At 41.9% G+C, this 22,789-nt stretch overlaps 1 protein-coding gene across 1 annotated transcript in view; it reads left to right on the plus strand.

The window, feature by feature from the left end:
- SYDE2 (synapse defective Rho GTPase homolog 2) overlaps window positions 1–22,789 on the plus strand; it is a 168,686-nt gene that overhangs the window by 126,331 nt on the left and 19,566 nt on the right. Inside the window, exons 5-6 of the mRNA XM_085602076.1 lie at window positions 2,350–2,531; window positions 10,041–10,272. Of these exons, the coding sequence (XP_085458202.1) occupies window positions 2,350–2,531; window positions 10,041–10,272 (414 nt within the window). The remainder of the gene's footprint in view (window positions 1–2,349; window positions 2,532–10,040; window positions 10,273–22,789) is intronic.

The following is a 22,789-nucleotide window of genomic DNA, read 5'->3' on the forward strand; positions in this document are numbered from 1 at the left end:
TTCCAAAATGTAGGTCCATTTAATAGAAATTATCAGAATAAACATTAAGACGTAACAGAAAGCACTATGTTAAAGATGTTATAATTGTTATTCAATAAAGCACAATTACACAACATAGATACATTGCTAACAAAATAAGTCTAAAGTTATTCACATTTAAAAGTATATTAACACAAGTAAAATATGATAGTCATGAAACCATTCTAAATTTTTACATTTCATATTCAATTAAAAAATATGACTTGTACTAACATTTCTTGCAATAAATAAAATATTGTGAAATATTATTACATTATTTTCAATAGGAAAAATAAACAAACTATTATTAATGAGACATCAGTATTATTAGGATAGACACTAATAAAGTGATGCATTACATATTTAACTGGCTCATACTTCTTCATTAGTAATGATTACATACTTTATAGACTAGACTTGCAAATGATGACCATATCAGAACTTATGCACGCAGCTTTGACACATGATTTTCAGACTGGCCTGTTATCCAAGGAATTTGTCACCATGGCATCTGTTTAATGAAACAGACCACCAAACAAAGTATGTACCAGCTGGTGAATGATGTCTGGGTTTGCTAGGGGGACCCTTTGCATACAAATAAGGCCATTGACTGCCATTTTCTGGAGCAGTCAGATAAAAGCAATTGGTCTGGTCCTTCAACATTTTTGTCAACAAGCATTGGAAAAGCCAGTAGGTTTGGCTCTTTCTTAGGAGAAGCTGTTGGTTATGATTTGACATCTTTGTGTGTGTTGCCACCAGCTGCCCTAGTAGGAAAATCATGTATTAAAGCAACATCTTGAGTTACAACAATGTGGAACTTGGAAGTAGGGTCCCTTTGCTGAGGAACTCCATTAGCAGAGTTAGTTGTATACTTCATGAAGACTTTTCTGGAAATGTGTGTAGGCATTGCATTTAAAAAGGCATACATAACAAAATATATCATAGTAGATACATTTGCAAAGTGCCAGAATTTGTGTTTTATCATTAGGAAATCCTATTTGTGGCAAGTCTTTACTCTGTGAACAAAAAAGTAGTAAATCTAATATGTTATTATGTCTGCAAGTGAAACAAGTGAATACACAGTAGTGTTTAGTGACTAGCACTATTTGTTTATGAGAAGCTAAGGCACTCAAACTGCAAGCAATTCCTAAACAAAAAAGGCATAAGTCCGCAATTACAGTGTCATTGTTGCAGAAAAGTAAATACATCAAAGAACACACAGTGGACCTCAATTATAAATCCATGTCCCAACTCGAGCTTAATAGTGGACTACTTGATGCCCCAACGCCAAAACCTAGTGGAATAAAAAAGGGGGCAAAATAATCATTCACAAATTGCTGTGGCCTTGATGTATAAGTGCATCAAGCAATGGTAAACCATGAAAAACACATGAATGCCAACGGCTTAATTGGACAGACCCGAATTTCACTCTCAGTTAGTAGGTATCTGCAATGTATTTTTGAAGAGTAGATGATGCAAGTTCTTCCAGATAGATAAAGTTGCTTCTAACCAGAGCTAAAAAGAAAGAAAATCCAGTAGTGATATCACGGTTTCTTTATCAAAACTTGAAATGGAAGAGTTCTGCAAACATGATTCACAGAGAACCCAAATGCACAGCAGCTCATGTTCTAATGTACAGAATCTCAGATTACCTCATAAGTTAATGAATTTATATTATCATATGTACCATGCCCAATTACATCTTCAATGAAATCCTTGATATCACATTTACTGTTGACATAATTGATTCCAGGAGTGATGAAATCACATCAGAGTTGTAAGATAAAGTCTTGGGTGTTTTGCCTTAGCACTATTTTATTAGTACCCTGATGCACTTCATAGAATTCTAGCATGCTTGAACCCCTTGAGAAATTGCATATAAAGTCTTATAGCTTGCCAGTACATTACACATGACAGTGTGTGTGTGTGTGTGTGTGTGTGTGTGTGTGTATATATATATGTGTATGTATATATATATATATATATATATATATATATATAATGTTTATTGAGCAATTCAAAATGTCATCTACATTTATTCTGCAACAGAGCATATTTTGTCAGAGCACATCTATAACAAATTTTGACACAATGTATGTGCATACTTTTTGAAATCCCAAATTGAAAATATTAAGCCATTCCCCTCCATCAGCACCAAAATGGTCACAGATTCACACGTTGATGTGTGGGTACATTTTTCTTACTGAAGCCTTTGCAGTTTGTCACTTTAGCTCCATGTCCAGGATCATGATTACATTCTTTGCTTGTTAATTGTTGTAATGTTTTGTAATTCTAGACTTGCTGATTATGATATATTTTTAATTTATAAAGGTGTACTCAAGGATTATTTAAGAGAACTGCCTTCACCTTTGATAACAAAGCAGCTATATGAAGCAGTATTAAACGCCATGGCAAGAAAGCCCTTAAAAATTACTGGAAATGACAATGAAATGGACACTAATGATTTGAAGAACACTGTTGGGTTACTGGATTGCCTGCCCGATGTGGAGAAGGTAAGTCTTTTGCAAACAATTATCGAGGGACAGAGGAGGATACGGTTGGGGGAGACATCCTGGAGGCAGTAGGGGAAGGGGGCAGAAACAACACAGGAGGAGAACAGGCAACAGAGCAACATGCAGCAGGTAGAGAAGAAGCACACAAGAGAGAAGGCAACGGAGGGAGTACATAAAGGCAAACGCAATATCAGAGGGGCGAGGCACAAGGGCAACCAGGAGCAGCACCCGAAATAGATTGAGACAAGTGCACGAGGGGGACAAATGGAAAACACATGTACTGTCATTGAGTGGTTAATCACAAAGTAAAGAGTATTGCTCGAAGAGCAAGCAATGGAAGCATAGAAGTCAGCAAGTCAAAAGACATGGTAAAGAGACTATGCTCCGTGGGAGGGACAAACACAAGACTGACAAGCTGAGATAGAAATAAGAAGCAGGCAAATAGAGTGACAGGAAAGACAACTAAAGGTAAGCAATGTATGTTCTTGGTAAGCCCATAATATGTCTTTTGCTGCATTGTCTGGTAAGCTCGACCTAAAATGGGCCCTTTACCTTTTGCAAATCAGAATGCCCCTGGTGAATTCCTCCCTTGGCACATTCACCATTTAAATGAGGAACAGTTTGCTTCTCCTGGTGCAGTGCAGCTTGGAAACCATCCTATGATTGGTGCTTTTTTGGCTTTCAAAAGGAGGCCATTGGAGGGGAAGAGCATAGCCAATGGATAAGCCTCCCTTTTCGTGCACAATCATAGGCTGGTACACAAACCTAGAGTAGTGACATGGCTGTATCTTATTTCTGACAAACCTTTATTACCTGGTCTACGTGGATGGTGGATGAGCAGTTCATTAAAGTGAGCCTCACTTCACCTCCCCCACAAAGGAGGGTCGCATGTGTGCAAGAGGGCTGCATCTGTCCACTTTATGTAGCGTGTGTGAGATATCCCATTGTGTCTCCACAAGTGCTTGCAGAGATTACCGCACACAGGAGCTAAGAGTCTCTGCTGTCTGTGCCTTGAGACCCGCATACATCAGGGGCTGCCGAGCACTAATACGTGCCAAGTACAAGCAAGTTTGACCTGTACCAGTTGCACCCTGTTCATGCTATGTAATATAATGCTCTTAACTAAACCTTTTTGTTTTCTGTATGTGTCAATTTTTATAAAATGATATTCCTGCATTTTGCCTTTCTGTTAATGCCTGGTGAGCTAGTGCATTGCTCATTTAATCACCAAATAATGATCTGTAAAATCTGAAGTGGTTGTACATCTTGAAGGGTAACCATGTAAAACAGGCTTGTCAACCCTTCCTTAGTTTGTATGCATTTTTAAATCCTTATCTGTTCAGTGAGAATCTGCAATTCTGCCAGAAATGTGTCTCTAGATTTTCATCTTGGTTGCCCTCCCACTTCACTGGTATAAGTCTCCAAAATCTGCCATTAACCTCAAGTTTTATTGCTTCAGAACTGGAGACATTTCGTTGCTCCTTTATAATTTTTATACTCTTTGACTATTCCCCTAAACATAAAAGCTGTGTTATTCCCAGGGCATCTTAACTGACGTTTGTCTGCACAACATTAATTAGCTGTATACATGTATTTACTTATGCGCCCTATGACTTGGGTGCACAGTATATTATTATTGTTGCATTGTGTGCAACATAAAGCAAATAGTTAAAAGAGCAAGGGAGCAGGCTTTTTCAGTGTCCAATTCTACTTAACCTGCTTCCCCTAGGATCTCACTTATGCATCCCTTCACGACCCCAGTCATGCCACCCTTGGGATACCTCCAGATATGCCATTGTTTGGGACCCCAAGAGACGCCAATCTATTAAACTCAAGTCATGGCACCATTATGGACAACAGTTCTGCCCTCTATCTAACTTAATCTCTGCTCTATGTGATGATCGTGCCCTTGCTCCTATCCGTGTACTTGTCATTTCATTAAACAACTTTGTCTCCTCACTGGTACTCTGCTATTGCCCATTGTGTCACCACAGCTTTTCCTTGTCGGTGACTCTGGACATTGCTCTTCTATGTAACCCTGGGCTTCGTCTTGGTTTCTCTTCACTGATATTCACCTTCAGTGTTGTTCTCCCCCTACCCTGCTCCATTCCCATCACTATTTTAGTCTTCCCCACTTACCAGCTCCAGAGTTATCCCATCTTTGTGATGGACACTTTCTTCACCTTCCAATACCAGTTTCTGTCCTAACAAACTGCCAATGACTGCAGTGTAAGCAACAGAAAATCCACAGGGTAAATATCAATATCTTTTGGAGGAGAAGTTCCTTGCCCTTTCTTATATTTTCTCTATTGAAGACAACACTGAACACAAAACTGTGCAATCTGCAATCGATCTCTATTTCGAATACATACAAGTGGCCTTGTACATGGTCATTACCCCGTTCAGAAGGCACAGGGCACACTGAGGTTACTGGGTCCAACTCTGGGGATTGAGGCCTTTAATTCCTGATGTTCCAGGGCACGACCTACTCTGGATCCTGAGCAGCTGTGCCAAGTAGCCCTTCAGCACTTGACTCTCCGAAATGGCATGGGTGAACAGTCCAAGGTTCCCAAGTAGGGGAAGGTAGATACAGGGGGGAATTGAACATATGCTCACAACTCAAAATATGTGAAGCAACAACAATACATTATTGTCCAGCCAAATGCTCACTTTTATGGAAAAATAGGTATTTTATTATACTGCTATTAACACAAAGGAACATACGACGTTCACAAACATCTACCACAGTCCCTCCTGAGGTTAGGGCTCTAGTGTTTAGGCCGTTTCATGTGTTCCCCTCCATCCTTGCTCTAGCGATAGTAGTTATTCTCCAGTCACTACAGGCAACATCCAGGGTGAGCCCCACTAGTAGTCTGAGTCTCAAGAGTTCCACTCCAACTCAGTTTTAAAGTCAAATGTTTTCCAGTGCTGAAGTGCTATCTAGCAAGCAAGTTCCCTTGGGGCAGTCTGGCCTGAAATAAGTCTTAGCTGCACTTGCAGGATCAGAGAAACCAAAGTTCCTGAGCTCCCTCTGAGGGCGCTGGATCAGAAGCTTCTGGTTCAGGTGAGTTCACTGAATGCAGCCTGGGCACGCTCCGCTCATCGGTCCTCGAGTTCCTCACATGGGGTCATGCAGCTGCAGTGACCGTGGGTTCATTGTGGCTCCTCCAAGCTGGGTAATTTCATTGCTCTGTTTCACGGTGAGTGTGGGAGAAGTAAGCGGTGCAAAGATGATGGTGTCAAAGCTCTATCACAGAGCTGGCACCCAGGGGTCCCTACAGTGTCCTTTCCCCTCTGGTGACTATCCGGATGAAATCACTCTTCTCGCTTAGTCCTAGTGACCCCCTCTGGCATATGGGGGTCACAGTTTCTCCACTGAACACGAGCTAGGGCTTTGGCCCACACAGCACAGTGGCCCACGGCAGACCCAATCGGCATAACGACAATCAACGCTCACTTCACAGCAGTGCTCCCCAGAAGTTGGAGAGTTTTTCCTGCACATGAGCAATGAATGAATGAATGAATGAATAGGCATTTATAAAGCGCATGGCTACCAAAGGCTTCCCAGCGCTAATGACAAAAACCAATCACCCACCATGAGGAGCATCAGGGAAACAGTAGGGTTTTCAGCGTTTTACGGATGGAAAGGTGATTCGTCTCAAGACGGACGCGGTCTGGAAGCTGATTCCAGTTTTTTGAAGATATAGTAGAAAACATTCTACCACCACTCCGTACACGATTAACTCTACAAACAGTGCCCAGACATTTTTTTCCTGAGCGTAGAGATCTATTTGGAACGTAGGGGGTAATGATAGCCCTCAAAATTGGAGGAGCTGAAAAGGACATAACCTTGTGAGCGATGCACCAGGCCTTGAACTGAATTCTCTTTGACACTGGTAACCAGTGCAGCGAGATGAGCAAAGGCTTTGCCGAAGATTGGTAGGGGGGCTTGCATGAGGGCACGAGTGGCACAGTTTTGTACCACTTGAAGCTTTTTAATAGTGGCGTTTGCCGAGCCAAGAAAGAGCACATTGGCATAATCGAGCCGGGATAAGATCAAGGCCTGCACAAGCAGTTTCCCTGCACTAAAAGGGAGCAGGGGTAGGACCCTATCAGTGCAGCAGCCTTCTCCTCAAGACGCGTAAAGAGAGTGCAATACAGAATTCCCCACTGGACCTTGCTTCCTCTAAAGCTCTCCTCTTCCTCACAGAACACACTGGTCTTAGCACGCTAGCCGGCACTGGGGCTTGGAATTCCCTGGGTGATGTCCCCTCATCCAGTTGGGAGACAAGTAGGCCTTGTCACAGACAGAAGTCTGCTTCTCCTCTTTGCACAGCATGACTGGCAGCTTGACAGTTGACAGTTTTTGGTGTTTCAAGCCCCCCTTCTTATAGTCCATTTCCAGATACCAAATGTGATTTAGAGTCTGGGTCTTTGATGTTTATGTTGGGGTTCTGCTTCCTTTTGAAGCCCACTCCCCTGCCTTCTCTTCCTCCAAAAAGCAGTCTGTCACAGCTGGAGTGACCCCAAAGCTGATAGCCCCACCACACCGGCCATGGGAGTGACTAGATTTCACACGTGGGTCTCAGCCGCAGTGATATGTGTATCAAACGTTTAGCTTAAGTTCTCAGCCCTGCTCTTTGTGATTGTCTTATCATCCCCATTGCCTTCCTGAGATGTGCACAGGACCCTTCCTTATGACCTCTCTGAATCAATGAGCAGCTTTTAAAGTGTACTGGGGCAGCCTTGCTCTCCCTTCTCCAGTGTGTCCCACCCATCTCCTCTGAGATGCACAAATCTGTCTGGTGGGGCTCCTCTACCTCCCGTTCTCATATTTCACTTTGCAGCATATAGTCAGCCATGTACTGTACAATCCAAAGGCACACATAGACCCAGCACATATATACTGCATACACACAATGCTCAGCATTAGATCCTTCTGGTATTGTACCCCTCACAGGCACACCTACACCCATCACATGTTTGTAACATGCAATCAGTGCACAGCATTATATCCTTCATGTTTTGTACCATTCATATACTCTCAAACACCAAGCACAGGCATATAAAATGCACACACTGTATTGTACCACTCCTAGGCATACATACACCCAGCACATGTACATCACAGATGCACTGCACAGCACTACATACAAAACCAATGTAAGCCGAGGGTAAGTTCACCACAGATCAGCAGAACTTCAAATGAGTGAGCCAATACGTCTCCCTCTAGCGATACCTTAAAAAGGACCTGTTCACTCCTTCAGATCACTATCAAGTATGCTGCCGCTGCCGTACTAGTGCTACTTAACTCCTGGTAACGGCAGTACCCTTTCACCCCAGTGAGATGGACCTATGTCATGGTGCACACGCATGATCCGTGTTTGCCTCTGACAACAAAAATGAGCATTAGGTACCTAGACATCAGTAAAATTGGGACTCTCAGGGCAGGGGTACACGTCCGTTACCATATGGAGGACTTTTCCATCTGAACATGCATGAATTACTTGTGACTCAGATTTTTTTTAAATGCGTGGATATCATTGCACACTAAAGACCTCACAACACATTAGACAGCTGTATGCAATTCAAATTGTGGCTTACCCTTGTGTATGAATTTCCCCAACGAGTAAATTAACTAGATTTGTGTTCAGTGTTTTTGTTCAAAGACGAAAGGAAAAGTCGTGATTTCTACACTTTTTAAAGTGGTATGAAGAGCAAAATTAGCTACTCTTTCAATTTTGTGCTGAGATACTTCAGGGCAATCCAATCCACAAATACCGTCTCATGCAAAACCCTTAACCAAAAATCTGCTGCTCCAGTCCAGAAATAAGCATCACCTCCAAGAGACCTTGGAGAAACTCTTGAGGCCTCCAGGTCAGTTGTAAGCCTTAATTGAGTGAACAGATTTGGTCATTGGAAGTAGAATAAGGTCATTCAACCTGCTATACTGATAACTAATTCAAAAACATCTTTAACGGTAACATGGGGAGAGGAGTTGGCCTACAGACTGCGGCGGTCAACCTCGAATCTGGGGAACCGAGTTCGAGTCTCGGCAATGACGCTGAACATCCTGTGATTCTGGGCAAATCACTTAATCTCCCCATACCTAACAAAAATGAAGGAGTCCTCATGTAACGTAACTGGTGCCATGTAAAGCGCTCTGATACCCGATACCGGGTCAAGTTTGCGGTATATAAAACCCCGTTAAAAAAAAACATATACACACTATCCTGTCCTCTAAATTTATTCTGGAGAAGCGAAGTATTTTCCTTGTCAACCTGGTTCCCTATTCTCGATTTTGAAAATTACCCCCTTTCAATTTTCTGCAAGATTTACAGTATGAATTTAGGCCCATTCTGAGGAGAACGTAAGCAATACTAAAAAGCAAGGAATGCTTGTGGAACTTTCATGCTTAAGTATGGCTTTCATGCAAATAAATAAGGAAGACATTTATAAAGGGCCTATTCACAAACTCAGTGACTGAGCAGAGTATCCTCTCAATTGCTAACTAGCTCTACCTATTGTTCTTGCACAGCCCACTCCACCATCAATTATATTATTATCCAATTTCAGCCATGGAACCGGTTTGAGGAAAAGAGTTTAACTTGACGCCTACAGAGCTATCGCAGCTCTTTTTTTTTTCTAGAGAACCTGGATATAAATAAAGGTATGGTTCCATTCCTGGAATGTTCAGAAGTTAAAATCCAAAATAAGATGGCCATATGCAATGCCGCTGGGTTGAATCTCTTTGCAAGGATGCAGAACTCTCTTCAAGCTTATCGTAAAGCTGTGAATATTTACTGCATGAAAAATACAATGTAAGCTAAATCCTACAAAATACTAATTGAGGATCTGGGGGCCCTCGTTCAAAACAAACACTTTCATAACCCATCCTCTGCGGATCGCTACAATTGAAAATTTGAATGCATTTACATTCCTGGGAACATCGTGTGGAGGAAGTAATCACCAGAACCTCCATTCATGAAAACCTAAGCAAGTTATGTAGGCCAGGACGAAAGACATCTTTTGTTTTGGTTCCAAAATGTTAGGTGTCATACCTACCAACAGGAATGTTTGAATACTGTTTTTGGGAAAAACAATGGTCCTAATCTAATCACTAACCACTGGACCCCTTATGATTCTTTTGGGCTCTAAGTGCATTCAGGACAGAATCTCTGAAGCACTGCTCCTTTCTGTACCAATTTGTGGGATTATTCTTGTGAGATTCTGGATTTATAACCCGGTATGATATCCCACACAGTTAGTAGAGGCTTAGCCCCAGGTAGCAATAGCACAAAGCAGGGTGCTTTTTCACATAGAAATGGAAGTAAGGTACTTAAACAGCACCAAAACATCATTACCAATTCCTATTTAATGTTCCCACCTTCCAATTTTGCCTTAGTTTCCTGCTGACATTCTTATTGTTGCGGTACTGTAATGTGCACAACACAATCCGTTTATGTGGTGTTCTATGAAGATTGACTACATTTGTGAATGTTTTTCTAGGCTACTTTGAAGATGCTTCTGGACCACCTAAAGCGTGTGGCTTCACACCATGAAGTAAACAAGATGACCTGCCAGAACCTGGCTGTGTGCTTTGGGCCGGTGCTGCTGAGCCAGAGGCAAGAGACCTCCCACCATAACAACCGTGTCTTCACTGACTCCGAAGAGCTTGCAAGTGCCCTGGACTTCAAAAAACACATAGAAGTTCTACATTATTTACTCCAGATGTGGCCAGGTGAGGAAGCATGAAGTATTAAACTATGCAAAGTATAATTCTTTCCTATACAATGTAATGAAAGATTAAAACCTTGAAATACTCCCATTTATTATTAACGGTACAAATGTTGCTAATCGAGCCGTGTTTGAAGCAGAAATCATGCATTATTTTTTTAGAGTATTTTATAATAGTAGGGCACGAGATTTTCAAATATCATATATCCACTGTATCATTCTAACCACTGCATCACAGAGTGAGCTCAGCCAATATTATCAACCTTGAAATAGTGATATAAAATCAGTTTTAAATTTCGGCCTGGGTTGAAAATAATGTATTGCATCAATGTTTTTTTCTATTGTTATCCAGAATTGTACCTCCAGTATTTGTCCTGAGGATGGGTTAGGGGTGTGCTTTTACATACATTTAATTAGGTGTATAATCAAACATGAAATCCTCAAGGGCAATTTTGAATCCTTCAAGATTCCTATTACAAATAGCCATCAGTGCAGTTCCTGGGTTATCGGTGTGCAGGCTATGACCCTTTTTTAAGTTCATCTAGATGTGTATGGTACAAAATACTGTTCCATACATTCTAGCGTTATTGGAATAGTGCTGATGGCTTGGCAATTACTTCTCGAGCATCAAAACTTTAATTGTATATACTCCTCATGGTACAGAAGGTATTTCTTCTTTTTGGACGAGCCATACCAGTGTAATATGCTGCCACAGAGCTCGTATACCAGTGGTTTCTGTTTAAGCTTGTTCCAGGTACAATATTTTCGGTCCAATTCATTATGCTTTGACAACTGCACATAACTGTTTTTTATCACTGTCAGTCACTCAGTCTATGAGGGCTTAATTTTTCTTTTAAGTGTACACTTTTTGTATTCATTCCTCCTTGAACAAGTTTGAATTACAACGCGTTTTCCGATTTGACATGAAATGTTAGATTTGGACAGAGATGGTGACAAACAGCATCGCTGAGATGTACAATCAAAGCAATCACTGTAGATTTCTATAGCTGGTTTGGCAGTTTTGGTGTATTGGGCGCTATGTAAAGCAGTCTTTTTGGAGCTACTTTTGCTTTTTTTTTTTGTTCACCAAAATCTAAACTGCTTTCGGATTAAAACAAATCCACACACTGCAGTTCGTTTAAGGGCCTGGGGTTATATGCGCAATAAGAGGTTCGGAATTCAAGATCAGGCTGTAGGAAAGTGCTATTGTGTGTGTATCTGCCTGAGCGTGTTAAGTGCGTGTGGCTGCACTCACACACAGTTGTTAGTACAATGTGAAAACATTGATTTAAATTTCCAAAAGCAACTGCAGCATATGCCAGCCTTTGTCACAATGCATTTGTTATTGATCGACGTTGTCAGCGGCTTACTTTCTGTTGTGCTCAGTGTTTGACTTTAGAAATCACAAAGTTATAATTGAATGATGCAGACAGCACTGGGTACAGACATTCTGTTATCATTGTATTTCAGTCTTTTATCCATATTTGTCAGCATTCCTGAAATGCGTCGAGTTGCACATGACCACTGTTCCTGTTAAGAATTTCTTCCACAAGTCTGGACTAGAGAATCATAATTCACAAGCAGCAGCACATCCAGGAAGTTATGTTTTCCTCTTAAAATCCTGGATTGTTTCTGCATGACCTGCAGTGTGATAAGTGTTTTCTAGGTAACGAATAAGGAACTTGCGTTTTTGAAGAGTTACTCACATGAATGTATCGCATTGTTTTGATATTACTTCGTGAAGTCTGCGAATAGTAGTAGCACCTAAAATATAATGATGCCTAATACGCTACTTTTCAACTGAATTTCAGCTTGAAAGCATTTTGTATTAACAGCAGGAAATTTCACATTCAGACCACTGGTTAGATTGTGTGGCAATGTGCTTTCTCTAGCAGCCTATAAGATAGCTATCTCCTGGTCATCTTTCCTCATATTTCCCTATGTAAATCGTGATAGCCATATAGGCCGTGATATGTAGAGCAGACCCTTATTGGTAGGGCCTTCAATGGGGACGGTTCAGAAAGACACGTAAGACTTTGTAAAAGAGTACTTATGTTATGTAAGAGATTACTCTTTTACTTACTTTTATATACCTTTGTAAGTTGGTCCTAGAACGTATATAATTGGAATGTTCATGGAATATTCATATATAATTAGTATTAATAGTGATTCATAAAGGCATGTAGGAGTATGTAAAAGAGTACTCATGTAGGACTAATTTCCATGCTTAAAAATGCTTTTGTGAAGTGGTCTGTATGTGTTGTTTCACAAGCTCATCCTGCCTCCAGTCCTCCCACTTTGCTTGATTTGCTTTAGTTGGCATGATACCATGCAGCGAAATGAGTTGCTGAAAAGGAATAACTCCAGCATCACCTCTGATGCATCTGCTGAATACGTTCATAGTCCCACAAACAGAATCAATTAATTTAGGACAAGGATGGCAATAATGTGGTGGTAGAGAGACTCTTTTTAATCATTGCCACGCTCCAACTGCAACAAAATGGTTAATAAGAAACGTAATCATCATCTTAATCAGTAACTTTCTCTGATTTCCCCCAGCTACCAAGTTATCCTCTTTTAGGTTTATGCAAAAAGAGAAGTGACTGGACTTTGTCCGCAGTACAAAATAGCACCATCACAAGTCTATGCCCAATTCCCCTGGGACAAGAAGCAAGCAGGACAACAGTACTATTTATGTGAGAAGGAGATACTAACACTTTTATATTGATTCTGGAAGTTCATGTTTCCAAAGTCACAGAGGAATGTGATGCAACTTCTCCTGGTTTACTGCATTGTCAGCTAAATTTCTATTGCAAGGCAAAGCCACAATGGTTCCTTTAGACATACTGATGACTTTTCTTTTTGCAATGTCAAGGGGATTGTACTCATTCCTTATTTTTTTCTTTTTCTTGTACAGTATCCTCTTTCACGTAGTGCCCTGCATTATCTGTATTACACGCTAATAGTTATGTCTTCTTATTATGTCAAGTCTCTCTCGACATCATTTTCATACCCCATCTTTACATTAACCAATTATTTAGAATCCGCTACCAAATAAGCTTTGTTTTGAGCTTCCTAATACTCATATTATGACTAAAAATGATTTCACTTCATTTGCTTTCTGGGATATGTTTCTCAATTAACCTTCTCAAATGAAATGACTCCGATAGAGGAGCATTAATGAGGCATTGGATATGAATGTTTACCCTTGCTCTCCAGACAAGATTTTGAGTTTTGACTATTTTAATTTTCCTTTTTAAAAGTAGAGAACAAATAAAATTTCAAGACGCTAAAGTTGAGCTATTATCCTTGCAAGAAAGCAGAGAATGGGTCTAAAATTAATGAAGCATACATGCATGCTGTAAACAAATATAAATATAACAGAGTTGCATTTCAATTATGACTTTGCATGTAATGAAGTGGTTTGGGATTTTGTTAGTCCTTCCAGATTTGTCTGGCTTGACAGAGCAAGTTGTCATCAGACAATCAAGTGAAAATCGCTAGAGAGGGGTTTTGGCTTTGCCCACACATTGGGAGCCAAGAGTACACATTTTAATTGGGCAAAAATTGTGTTCTTCCACAAAAAGATGCATTGCCTTCATGCAGCTGTGACCATTTTGTTTATTTATCCAGCTTCCTGAGCATGAATTTTGAGGGACACAAACATGACATTGTAAAGCTATTAAAGTGTATTGGAATACTAGATAATTTATGGTGTTTTTCTGTGGCAGTAGCACAGATGGGAGGAGGGCAATCATTGCCCTACATTGAAGTTTAGGCCTGGCTTGACAGTACAACTGTCAAATGAATCATAAACCTTTATCAATATTATTCTACAGTTCTTTGCTTCCACACAAATGCATGTCCATTCCCATGCTATGTACTTTAAATACTTCACATTACCGTACAACATTCCTTTAAATCTAGGCCTATTGGCATTTCTAGTGCTTGGTTAATTTTGGACTGCCTAGATTTTGGATCCCTGTCATGACTGAGATACAAAAATGGAGTCTCGCTCACTGTGAGCTTCTTTGAATATAGATTTCAGTAATAACCGCTAACACCCGCCTTTTAAAATAAGACCCGTAACCGGGGTAAGAGGCTGCAATGGTTACACATGAATAAATGTGCGCACACAGACCACTTCCTGACTCAGCCTGGGATCTGCACAAAGGCAACCTATCTCACATAATCTTTCACACATGAGATAGATCCTGGCCAAATTTGTTATGCTATGCCGGGCCAAGCGTTATCATTTATTGGGGTTTCAAAGGAAATATCCTATTTCTTTTTGACTAAAGTTTGTCTGTAGTATTTTGTTTTGTTTAATACTGCACAAAATATAATTTTTGATTGGTTTAACATAAAAAAAAATTAATATAATCTATTCGGTTTTGGAAAGGGCCCGGAGTACAAATAAAACATTAATTTGGCCATATTTGTGCTCCTTTATGTGCTGTATGGTTTTTAAATATTTTTTGGAGCGACCTATAACGAGATTGGGGTTTTAAACTACCATGCTGGGAATACTTAATTACTCCGCTGGCATGCTGACAGATCAGAAGCCTCCACTAGACAATAGCCACATTTATCTGGATTATCCTTCTCCTAAGAGAGCAGACAGGGAGAAATGTATAAAGGGTGATTAGCTGACACTCACAAGCCTTTACACAGGGATAAAGAGGGAACAGGCAGAACTCTTACACTAGTCACACTAGTGGCTCCTTGTGGTGGTGGTTGTCAGAAGGCCAACCTGACATGCAGCAGACCACTCTCACTCCCCTACCTAGAGCTCACAATGGTGACCGATATGTTGCTGCTATGTTGGGGCTGTCAATTTAGAGAAAGTCGATATCAGAGGCATCTAGTTTCAAGCAGAATGCCAACTCCATACCAATCTGTTGGAGCTGTAGGCAATCTGCTTAGCCTGAAAAGCCTTTCTGTCATCTTTTAAGGGAAGGCTGGTACAGGTTCTCATGGACAAAACTACTACCATGTGACACGTCAACAAACGGTGCGAAGTGGGGGTCTTGGGCCCTATGGTAGCATAGTCTATGTCCCTGGAAGGGGCTGGAAAAACCAAACATGTTTTTGGTGGCCAACCACCTAGTGTGGTCCCTGAGTGCCACAAGGGACGGACTGAACAGCAGGTGTTAGGCAGACCACAAGCAGCATCTCCTCCCTAAGGTGGTGGAGGGCATCTTCAGTCAGTGAGGCGAGCCCTAGCTCGATCTATTGGCCACCACCGGGAAACACAGTATCAGCTGTTTTTCACACTAGTGTTACCTCCAAAGTCCTTGCTCGGAAAGACATTGTAGCGGGGCTGGGATGAGGGACTCCTTTATACATTACCACTGCTACCTTTTGTGCCTAAAGTATTGAAGTAGAACCAAGGCCAAGTCAACTTGTTTGCCCCAAACTATGCCAGGAGAGTAAGGTACTCATAGCTTTTCAACCTTTGCACTGCGATAAGACTACCACTTTGGGAGGGGGGATCTCCTGTCTTAGCCAGAGGACATGGTCCTGCACCTCAGTCTCCATAATCTAAACTCCATGTGTGGATATTGAACAGTAACAGTAAAATGCTTTTGATGTGCCAACTGAGGAGGCAGATTTCTTCCTTGGTGCCAGGCCCACTTCTCTTAAATCCATCTACGCCGGATGCTGAGAATATTTGTGGCTTGGTGTGATGTCTGGACTCCTAATGCATTACTGGCCAAACTTTCTGATGTTCTTTATTTTGTCCTTTTGTTGGCCCAGCATGGCCTTGTAGTTGGTGCACTGAAACGTTACTTGTTGAGCCTCTTGCCTTTTTGTGTTTTCTGGACCAACTGTCCTTATTTGAATCAGTAGTTGAGATCCATTTAATCAAAGTTTGACCCATTTATTTTCTCCCTGACGATATATGAGATCTCAATTTTCATTGAGCCTGGTTTTGACGTTCTTGATATGCATGCCCTTCGAGTTCATGCACAGTTACTCTTTAAGGCTTTGAGAATTAAAACAGTGTTCCTTAACACAGCAGCATGCTATCTGAATGAATTGCAGGCATTGTCAGTTCAACCACCCTACTTTACCTTATTTCCAGAGAAGTTGATGTTATGAACTAGGGTGGTCTCCCATCGAAAAGTCTTGATACCTTTCCATGTTGGTCAATTGATCATTTTGTCAGCATTCTTTGATCTACCTCACCATTCGAAAGAGAAAGACTGGCTCCATTGTCCCGATTCCAAAAGGATGCAGGAGGGGAAAGAGACAATAAACTAGCATCAGCACACTGGCAGGCACTTAAATGCAGCTCCGCTCTTTCACTTCCAGGTATATTTGGAGACATAACAGAGGCCCTTGACAACACCTACTGGCTCACAGGAGCACTGTTGTTAATTTTGCGAGATCCTGTCTGTAGGAATCTGCAGTTAAATAGATTAACTAACAGAAAGAGTATTTGTGAAGGTAAGTAACTTCTTCTTCTGGAAGAAAGTTTTACTCCTTATGGTCTTCCCCCAGCACAGCCGTAGAGTCTGACCTGGCTCTTTTTACTGAATTGCGTGCGTCCCGCATTGCCTCTGTCAAATATACTATTAAAAGAACTTACTCCAGGGTCCTTAACACGAAAGGAATGCCACGTTACCCAGATCCAGCCAGATAAAGTTACTCTAGGAAATAATCGGTAGCCTAATATCTTCAGCACAACACATGAGCGGATAGTGATTTCCCTAGCATTGATGAAAAGTCCATAGTTGCAAACGAAAAAGAGGTTCCCCTGGAATTGGAGAGCATGAACTTGCCTTTTTAGAGCCGTTTTTGATTTCTGCAGCAGGAGCTATCTACACATTGCTAATCTCCGAGGGACAAAAGCCCTTTGTCAAAGGCAAAGGTAATTGTCTCTCACTTTGCAGTATTCTCATCAAACAGATTTAAAGGGAAAGTGGAAGACTGCCCATGCTGCTAACCACCAAAGGAGGTTCTAAGGCAGTTTGTCCAATGTTAGTAAAAAACAAGTCTTCCTTTGGTTATAACAAAATAACACTACTTGTATTCAATCACTCAGTCCACAGGAATCAACCCTGGTCACACTCTGTGAGGTTATGCTATAGGCCCTAACAGTCAACCAAGAATACGTATATAGTAGAAAATGTACAGAATGTATTACATTAAAAACATTTCTTTAAAAATGTCAATGTTTTTGATTAGGATTTCCATGGTTTGGATTTTTTGAAATTTGGATCCACCACCCCCTTTTCTCCACAGAAAATCCCTAACTTGCCCCCAATGGATAGATCCAGATTATTTAACCTAATAAGGTCTTTTTTTCGTCTGTTGTATTAATGGTTCAAGATTATTATTAACGAGACTATCCAGTTTTGCCGTTCTGTTGACACCCAAATACGTAGCTTTTTCCACTACTCGGAATTCTCTCATCTTGATATTATGATTGAGGATTATCTGTGTTTTATCTTAGTTCTGCTTATACCCGATACGCCTCCAAAGATTTTAGCCTCTTCTTCTATCGCCTTTATTGCGGGGACAGGGTCGCTGGTGACTAGCGTGATATTATCCGCATACGCCAATGTTTTTTTGGGCCAGTTTCTTGACCATATTGGTGATATTAACGTGTTATTCTCGAGTCTATGAATGAAAGGGTCAATAAACACCGCAAATAGAAGGGGAGAACATGGGTACCCCTGTCTTGTCCCTCTGGTAATGGCTACCTTCTCTGACACCATCTCGTTTACCGTTACTAAAGCTGATGGTTCGGTATATAGCATTTTGACCGCTCTGATAAAATGTTGCCTAATACCACTTCTTGACATAGCTGTCCATAGATATTTCCAGGAGGCCCAATCAAAGGCTTTTTTGACGCCCAATAATATGAGTGCTATAGGGTCTCCTGCAACATCAGTAATATCAAACAATGTGATCACTCTTTGGACATGGTCGGTGGTAGATCTCCCTGGGATGAACCCATAATGGCGGACAGATACAATTTTATGAATAACTGGTGCTAATTGACTGGCTAATAATTTAGAATACATTTTTGAATCACCATTAATCAGGGTGATATGGCGATAAGACCCAAGTTCTGTAGGGTCTTTGTTTTAAAAAAAACAAAAAACACGATTTTGGCTATGGACCATGATCCCGGTGGTCGCTCTCCCGAAAGATATGTGTAAATAAATCGCAAATTATTCTTTTTAACTGTATAGAGAACTTAGTATAGAACTCTGTTGGTATCCCATTCATACCGGCCGTCTTTCCCTTAGCAAAGCTATTCATGGAGAGCAAAATTTCCTCCCATTGCAATATATAATCCAAACTATCTTGATCCTCTACCTCTAATCTTAACAATGGATTTTGATCTAGATATTCCTCGATCTTTTCCTGTTGTGTACCAGTGTCATCATATCATTTTTGATAATACCGTTGAAATGCAGCTCTTTTCTCTTTAGAGTCGGTCTTTTGCCCATACTCTGGATCTTTGATTTCCCTTATTAGATTGGCTGTATTTTGTTGTCTAGTACTCACTGCCAGTTGATGACCAACCTGTTCGCTTAATTCATAAGTAAATGCTCTGTGTTGTTGCCTTGGCTATGGCTTTTTCCGTTAAGATGTCGGTGGTAGAGTTTTTAGCAATCACCACACGTCTTAGTTCACTTTCAATTTCCCGCCCCTCCTGAACTGCCTTTATCAGTTCTTCCTCAGCTACACCCAAATTTCTCTGCAGGGCCACCATTTTTTGTTTAGCCTCCTTATTAAAATTTTGTGAAAATCGTAGCGTCTCCCCTCTGATCCCTGCCTTCAGGGCGTCCCAAACCACATCGATTGCAGTACTGCCTAAATTATCCTCCAAAAACCCTGGTATCCATTTACTCATATGTCGACAATATTCCTTGTTTAGCACCAAGCAACAATGCTCTTTCGAAAGTCCAAATTTTCACATTGGGGTTCACTGCTACACTTTCTATATTTAAAACTAGAGGATTATGATCAGATAGGACCCATGGTCATTTTTCTATTGAGCAATTAGAGTTCACAGTGTTTGAGACAAACATCTAATCCAGTCTCGCATGTGTTGAATGTGGATTAGAGAAGAAGATAAATCCTGGATGATTTGGGTGCATTATTTGCCAACAATCTATTAAACCATGGGTCCGACATAAGTTTTTAAGGACCTGAAACACTTTGGGATTCCTCCCCCGATATTTGTATCCAGGTTCCAACGACCAATCACAGGGAAGGTTCAGATCATAGTCCCCTGCAAACTATCAATGGGAGAGGCCAGTGAGCAAGCTCATTAGAAATATAATCCAGTACATTAGGATCATCGCTAACACTTCCATATATTGTACATAATGTCATTTTTTTATCATTGTTGTTTTGACATTCTGTAATTGCCCACCGCCCGTACTTATCGGATGAAGATCGAACAAACTGTATCCCACTCCCTTTTGCCAAAATGGCCACACCCCTAGTCTTTACTCCCTGTGTTGTTGCAGTAATCAGTTTTCACACTAGCGTATTAAGTAGATACTGTTGTGACCCCTCGACATGTGTCTCCTGAATACAAATAATATTAGCCCCTGTCATTTGTAGTCCTGCAGCCACTCTTGGTCTTTTCTTTGAATCATTAAGTCCACATATATTAATGGTGAGGATTTTCAGCCTAGCCATGTCGATTCTTATCAGTACCTGGATGTATATATTTCTTCTCTCGGGCCACTTTCCGCCTGGATTACTCCTACCATTTCCTATCTTTCTTATATCCTAGTTCGTCCCTCTTAGTTGCACCCCTTATACCTGTCTGAGATTTCCCCCTCCCCCGCTTACCCCCTTCCACTCTCCCTCCCCCTGCCCACACCATCCTTTAGGAAATCAGGCTCAATCCTGAGTCTGTGTGATAGTGTCTGAACCATCCTCACCCACTCTCCACTTCCCTCCCCTCCCCTCATGCTCAAATAGACTGTAGCTCCATCTTCTTCCCACTGTGGCATGTTCAAAGTCTGGTTGTACGAAAAATGAGAAATTCTCCCAATACCTTTTCATGTTGGGTCTGGCCAGATCTTAAACGCAAAAAGAAGAATTGATGGACAGAATGCAGAACAATGTCATACATTCACCCCAGTACGGAGATCTGGGCCTAAATCCATAGTTTTTTTGCTCACCATGCCATTCCAGTTTGGACCCAGCCATATGCAAATCAGTCTTGACCCTTTGCCCAATGCGGACAGTCCAGCCCGAACTGCCAGGCCAGGTCCTCCGTGGACTGGAAACAAGCATCCTAGGACCGGTTTCGGGGTTTCACCCCTCTTCAGCCAGAATAGCTTGATTCCAGTGGCATGGAGAGCACGGGACTCACGTCTGAGCATACCCGTTCCACTCGGGGTGACAAATGCAAAAAGAACAATTGATGGACAGAATGCAGAACGGTCTGCCGGAGCACAAAGTTTACAAAATAGATTAATATTACATGTGGATATGACTGAGGGATCGAGGGTGTGCTAGTTCCGGCAGAGAGTTTTTCAACATATTTATTGTGAACTTCCTAATGTCACTGCCTTCACTGTTCTAGGGTATCCCTAGCAGCCTCAGGTTGTTGAGACGTTGACGATTTTCTGCCTCTTCTAGCTTCCACATCACATCCTTCTATGTGCTCTCTTGTGAGGTAGCCTGTGTTTTCAGAGCATCCACCGTGTTTTCTAGCACCTCTGTGCGATTTTCCACCATGCTTAGCCTCTCTGCTATCTCTGTACAGGTTTTCCCAATTTTGCACATTGAGCCTTGTAGTTTTTTTTAGGCCAGTTGTGCTTGTCGATTTTCCATTTTGACCTCATCTTGTAAGATCGGTGAAAGTGAAGGTTCTGCAGACTGTTCACCTTTTTTCTGTCCGGCCGTGCCCCCCGGTTGTTCTCTGGAGATCCTCCCTTTCTCATTTGAGCCATTGGGGGTAATAACTGTGTGGCTGAGTAGTCCCATCCAAGTTCACCCTCTTCCTCTCCTAGATTTCTCTTACGGCTGCTCCTTTTTCCTTCCGATATCCGCTTTGTTCTCCTAGGTATCTTTCTCTCCCCTTGCTGGCTATAGTTGCTCGCCAGATTCCTCATTCAAAGTGAAGAATTTTTCCATGGAATCTGGGGAGAGGTATCCCGCCTCCTGGCTATTTTTCTGTGGGAACATGTTGTTTTTCCTCATTTAGCACCTCAGGACTACTTATCGCTTTTGTAGTAATTGCTGAATTGCAGATGCTTTCCTCGTGTCCCCATCTCCATTCTCTTCTCTTTCTCAATTCCGCATATGCCCACAGGTGAAAACAAACTTGTTATAGCAACCTGTTTTTTCCCCTGTTCTCCCGCTGATATGCCTCTGGACAGTGCTTTTATTAGGCTCAATCTTATCCCTGTCCATTTTGTTTCCCTTATCGGTACGCGGTTCGCTTTTCTTTAAGTTCGTGTCCGTTTTCGGGTCAGTTTCCTGTCATGCTGATGCCGGCAGCGCACTCGAGCGCGTCTTGCCTCGACCTCCTCGTGCTGCCATTGCCTCTGTGGAGTGAGCTCTAGGATCTCCACCAGCGTCTTCGTTGCTAGGCAACACCAACCGGCATCCGTCACTGATTCCCCATCCGGAAACTGCAGTCAGCAATAGCCGGGCAAGGGATTCCCACTGTAATATCGTGACGTCAGGCCGTCACGACTACGCGACTGGTGCTTGCGGCGCTCGTGCCCCGACGTCTCGCCCAGTGCGGTATGCCTCTGCTGCGTGGTGTTCGTGCCACGCTGGGAGCATCGAGCTCCTGTGGCCTGAAGAGCGGCTGCCTGCCGCGTGTGGGATCTCTGCGGGTGTGTCTGCGGCCGGGCGTGCCCTCGTGTGCACGCGCTCGATTGTTAAGGCTTGCTGAGCTGCCCCGCCCGATTCGAATCATCGGTGCGAGGGCGGTCTGCTCTTGTGGATGGTGCCTGAATACGCTGCCGCTTTGTGGCCTCACGTGAGGGAAGTGCCAGGAATACACTGCACAGTCTGCAGGCCCAATTAAGCCCCTCCTACGATTTGAGGAAAGGCCCTCTATATCCCATGAGGCATATTAGAGGGAAGGCCCTAATGGTGCACAGTGCTCCTTAGAGGAAAAGCCTTAAAGGAAAGGTGGGAACAGTGCTAAAAAAAACAAATAATGACACACAGCTACAGTGATTAATGTGGTGGAGCAGCACAATATATATAAAATAAATAACCAAGAACAAGTATCAACAACAACATTTTGTAGAAGCCACTGTTTTCATAATTTGGCTATGTCTAAACAGCCAGTGTGTCAATATTAGGAGAACTATTTACCTGCACAGTGAAGGAAAAGAGGCCACCCGAGGGTCATTCATTGGGAGTATTTAACCTGGAAGGACTTACAGTATTGAAAAATAAGAACGAAGTCATGGCTCAAATACCGTCGGTAGAGCCCTTCTTAGTAGAAGGGTCCCCATCCTCCCTTGCGCCTCAATGGAAAGATTGGGTGGATAGAGTACAAATATTTTTTG

This window comes from Triturus cristatus, chromosome 4_2 (assembly GCF_964204655.1).
Source record: "Triturus cristatus chromosome 4_2, aTriCri1.1, whole genome shotgun sequence".
Classification (NCBI taxonomy): Eukaryota; Metazoa; Chordata; class Amphibia; order Caudata; family Salamandridae; genus Triturus; species Triturus cristatus.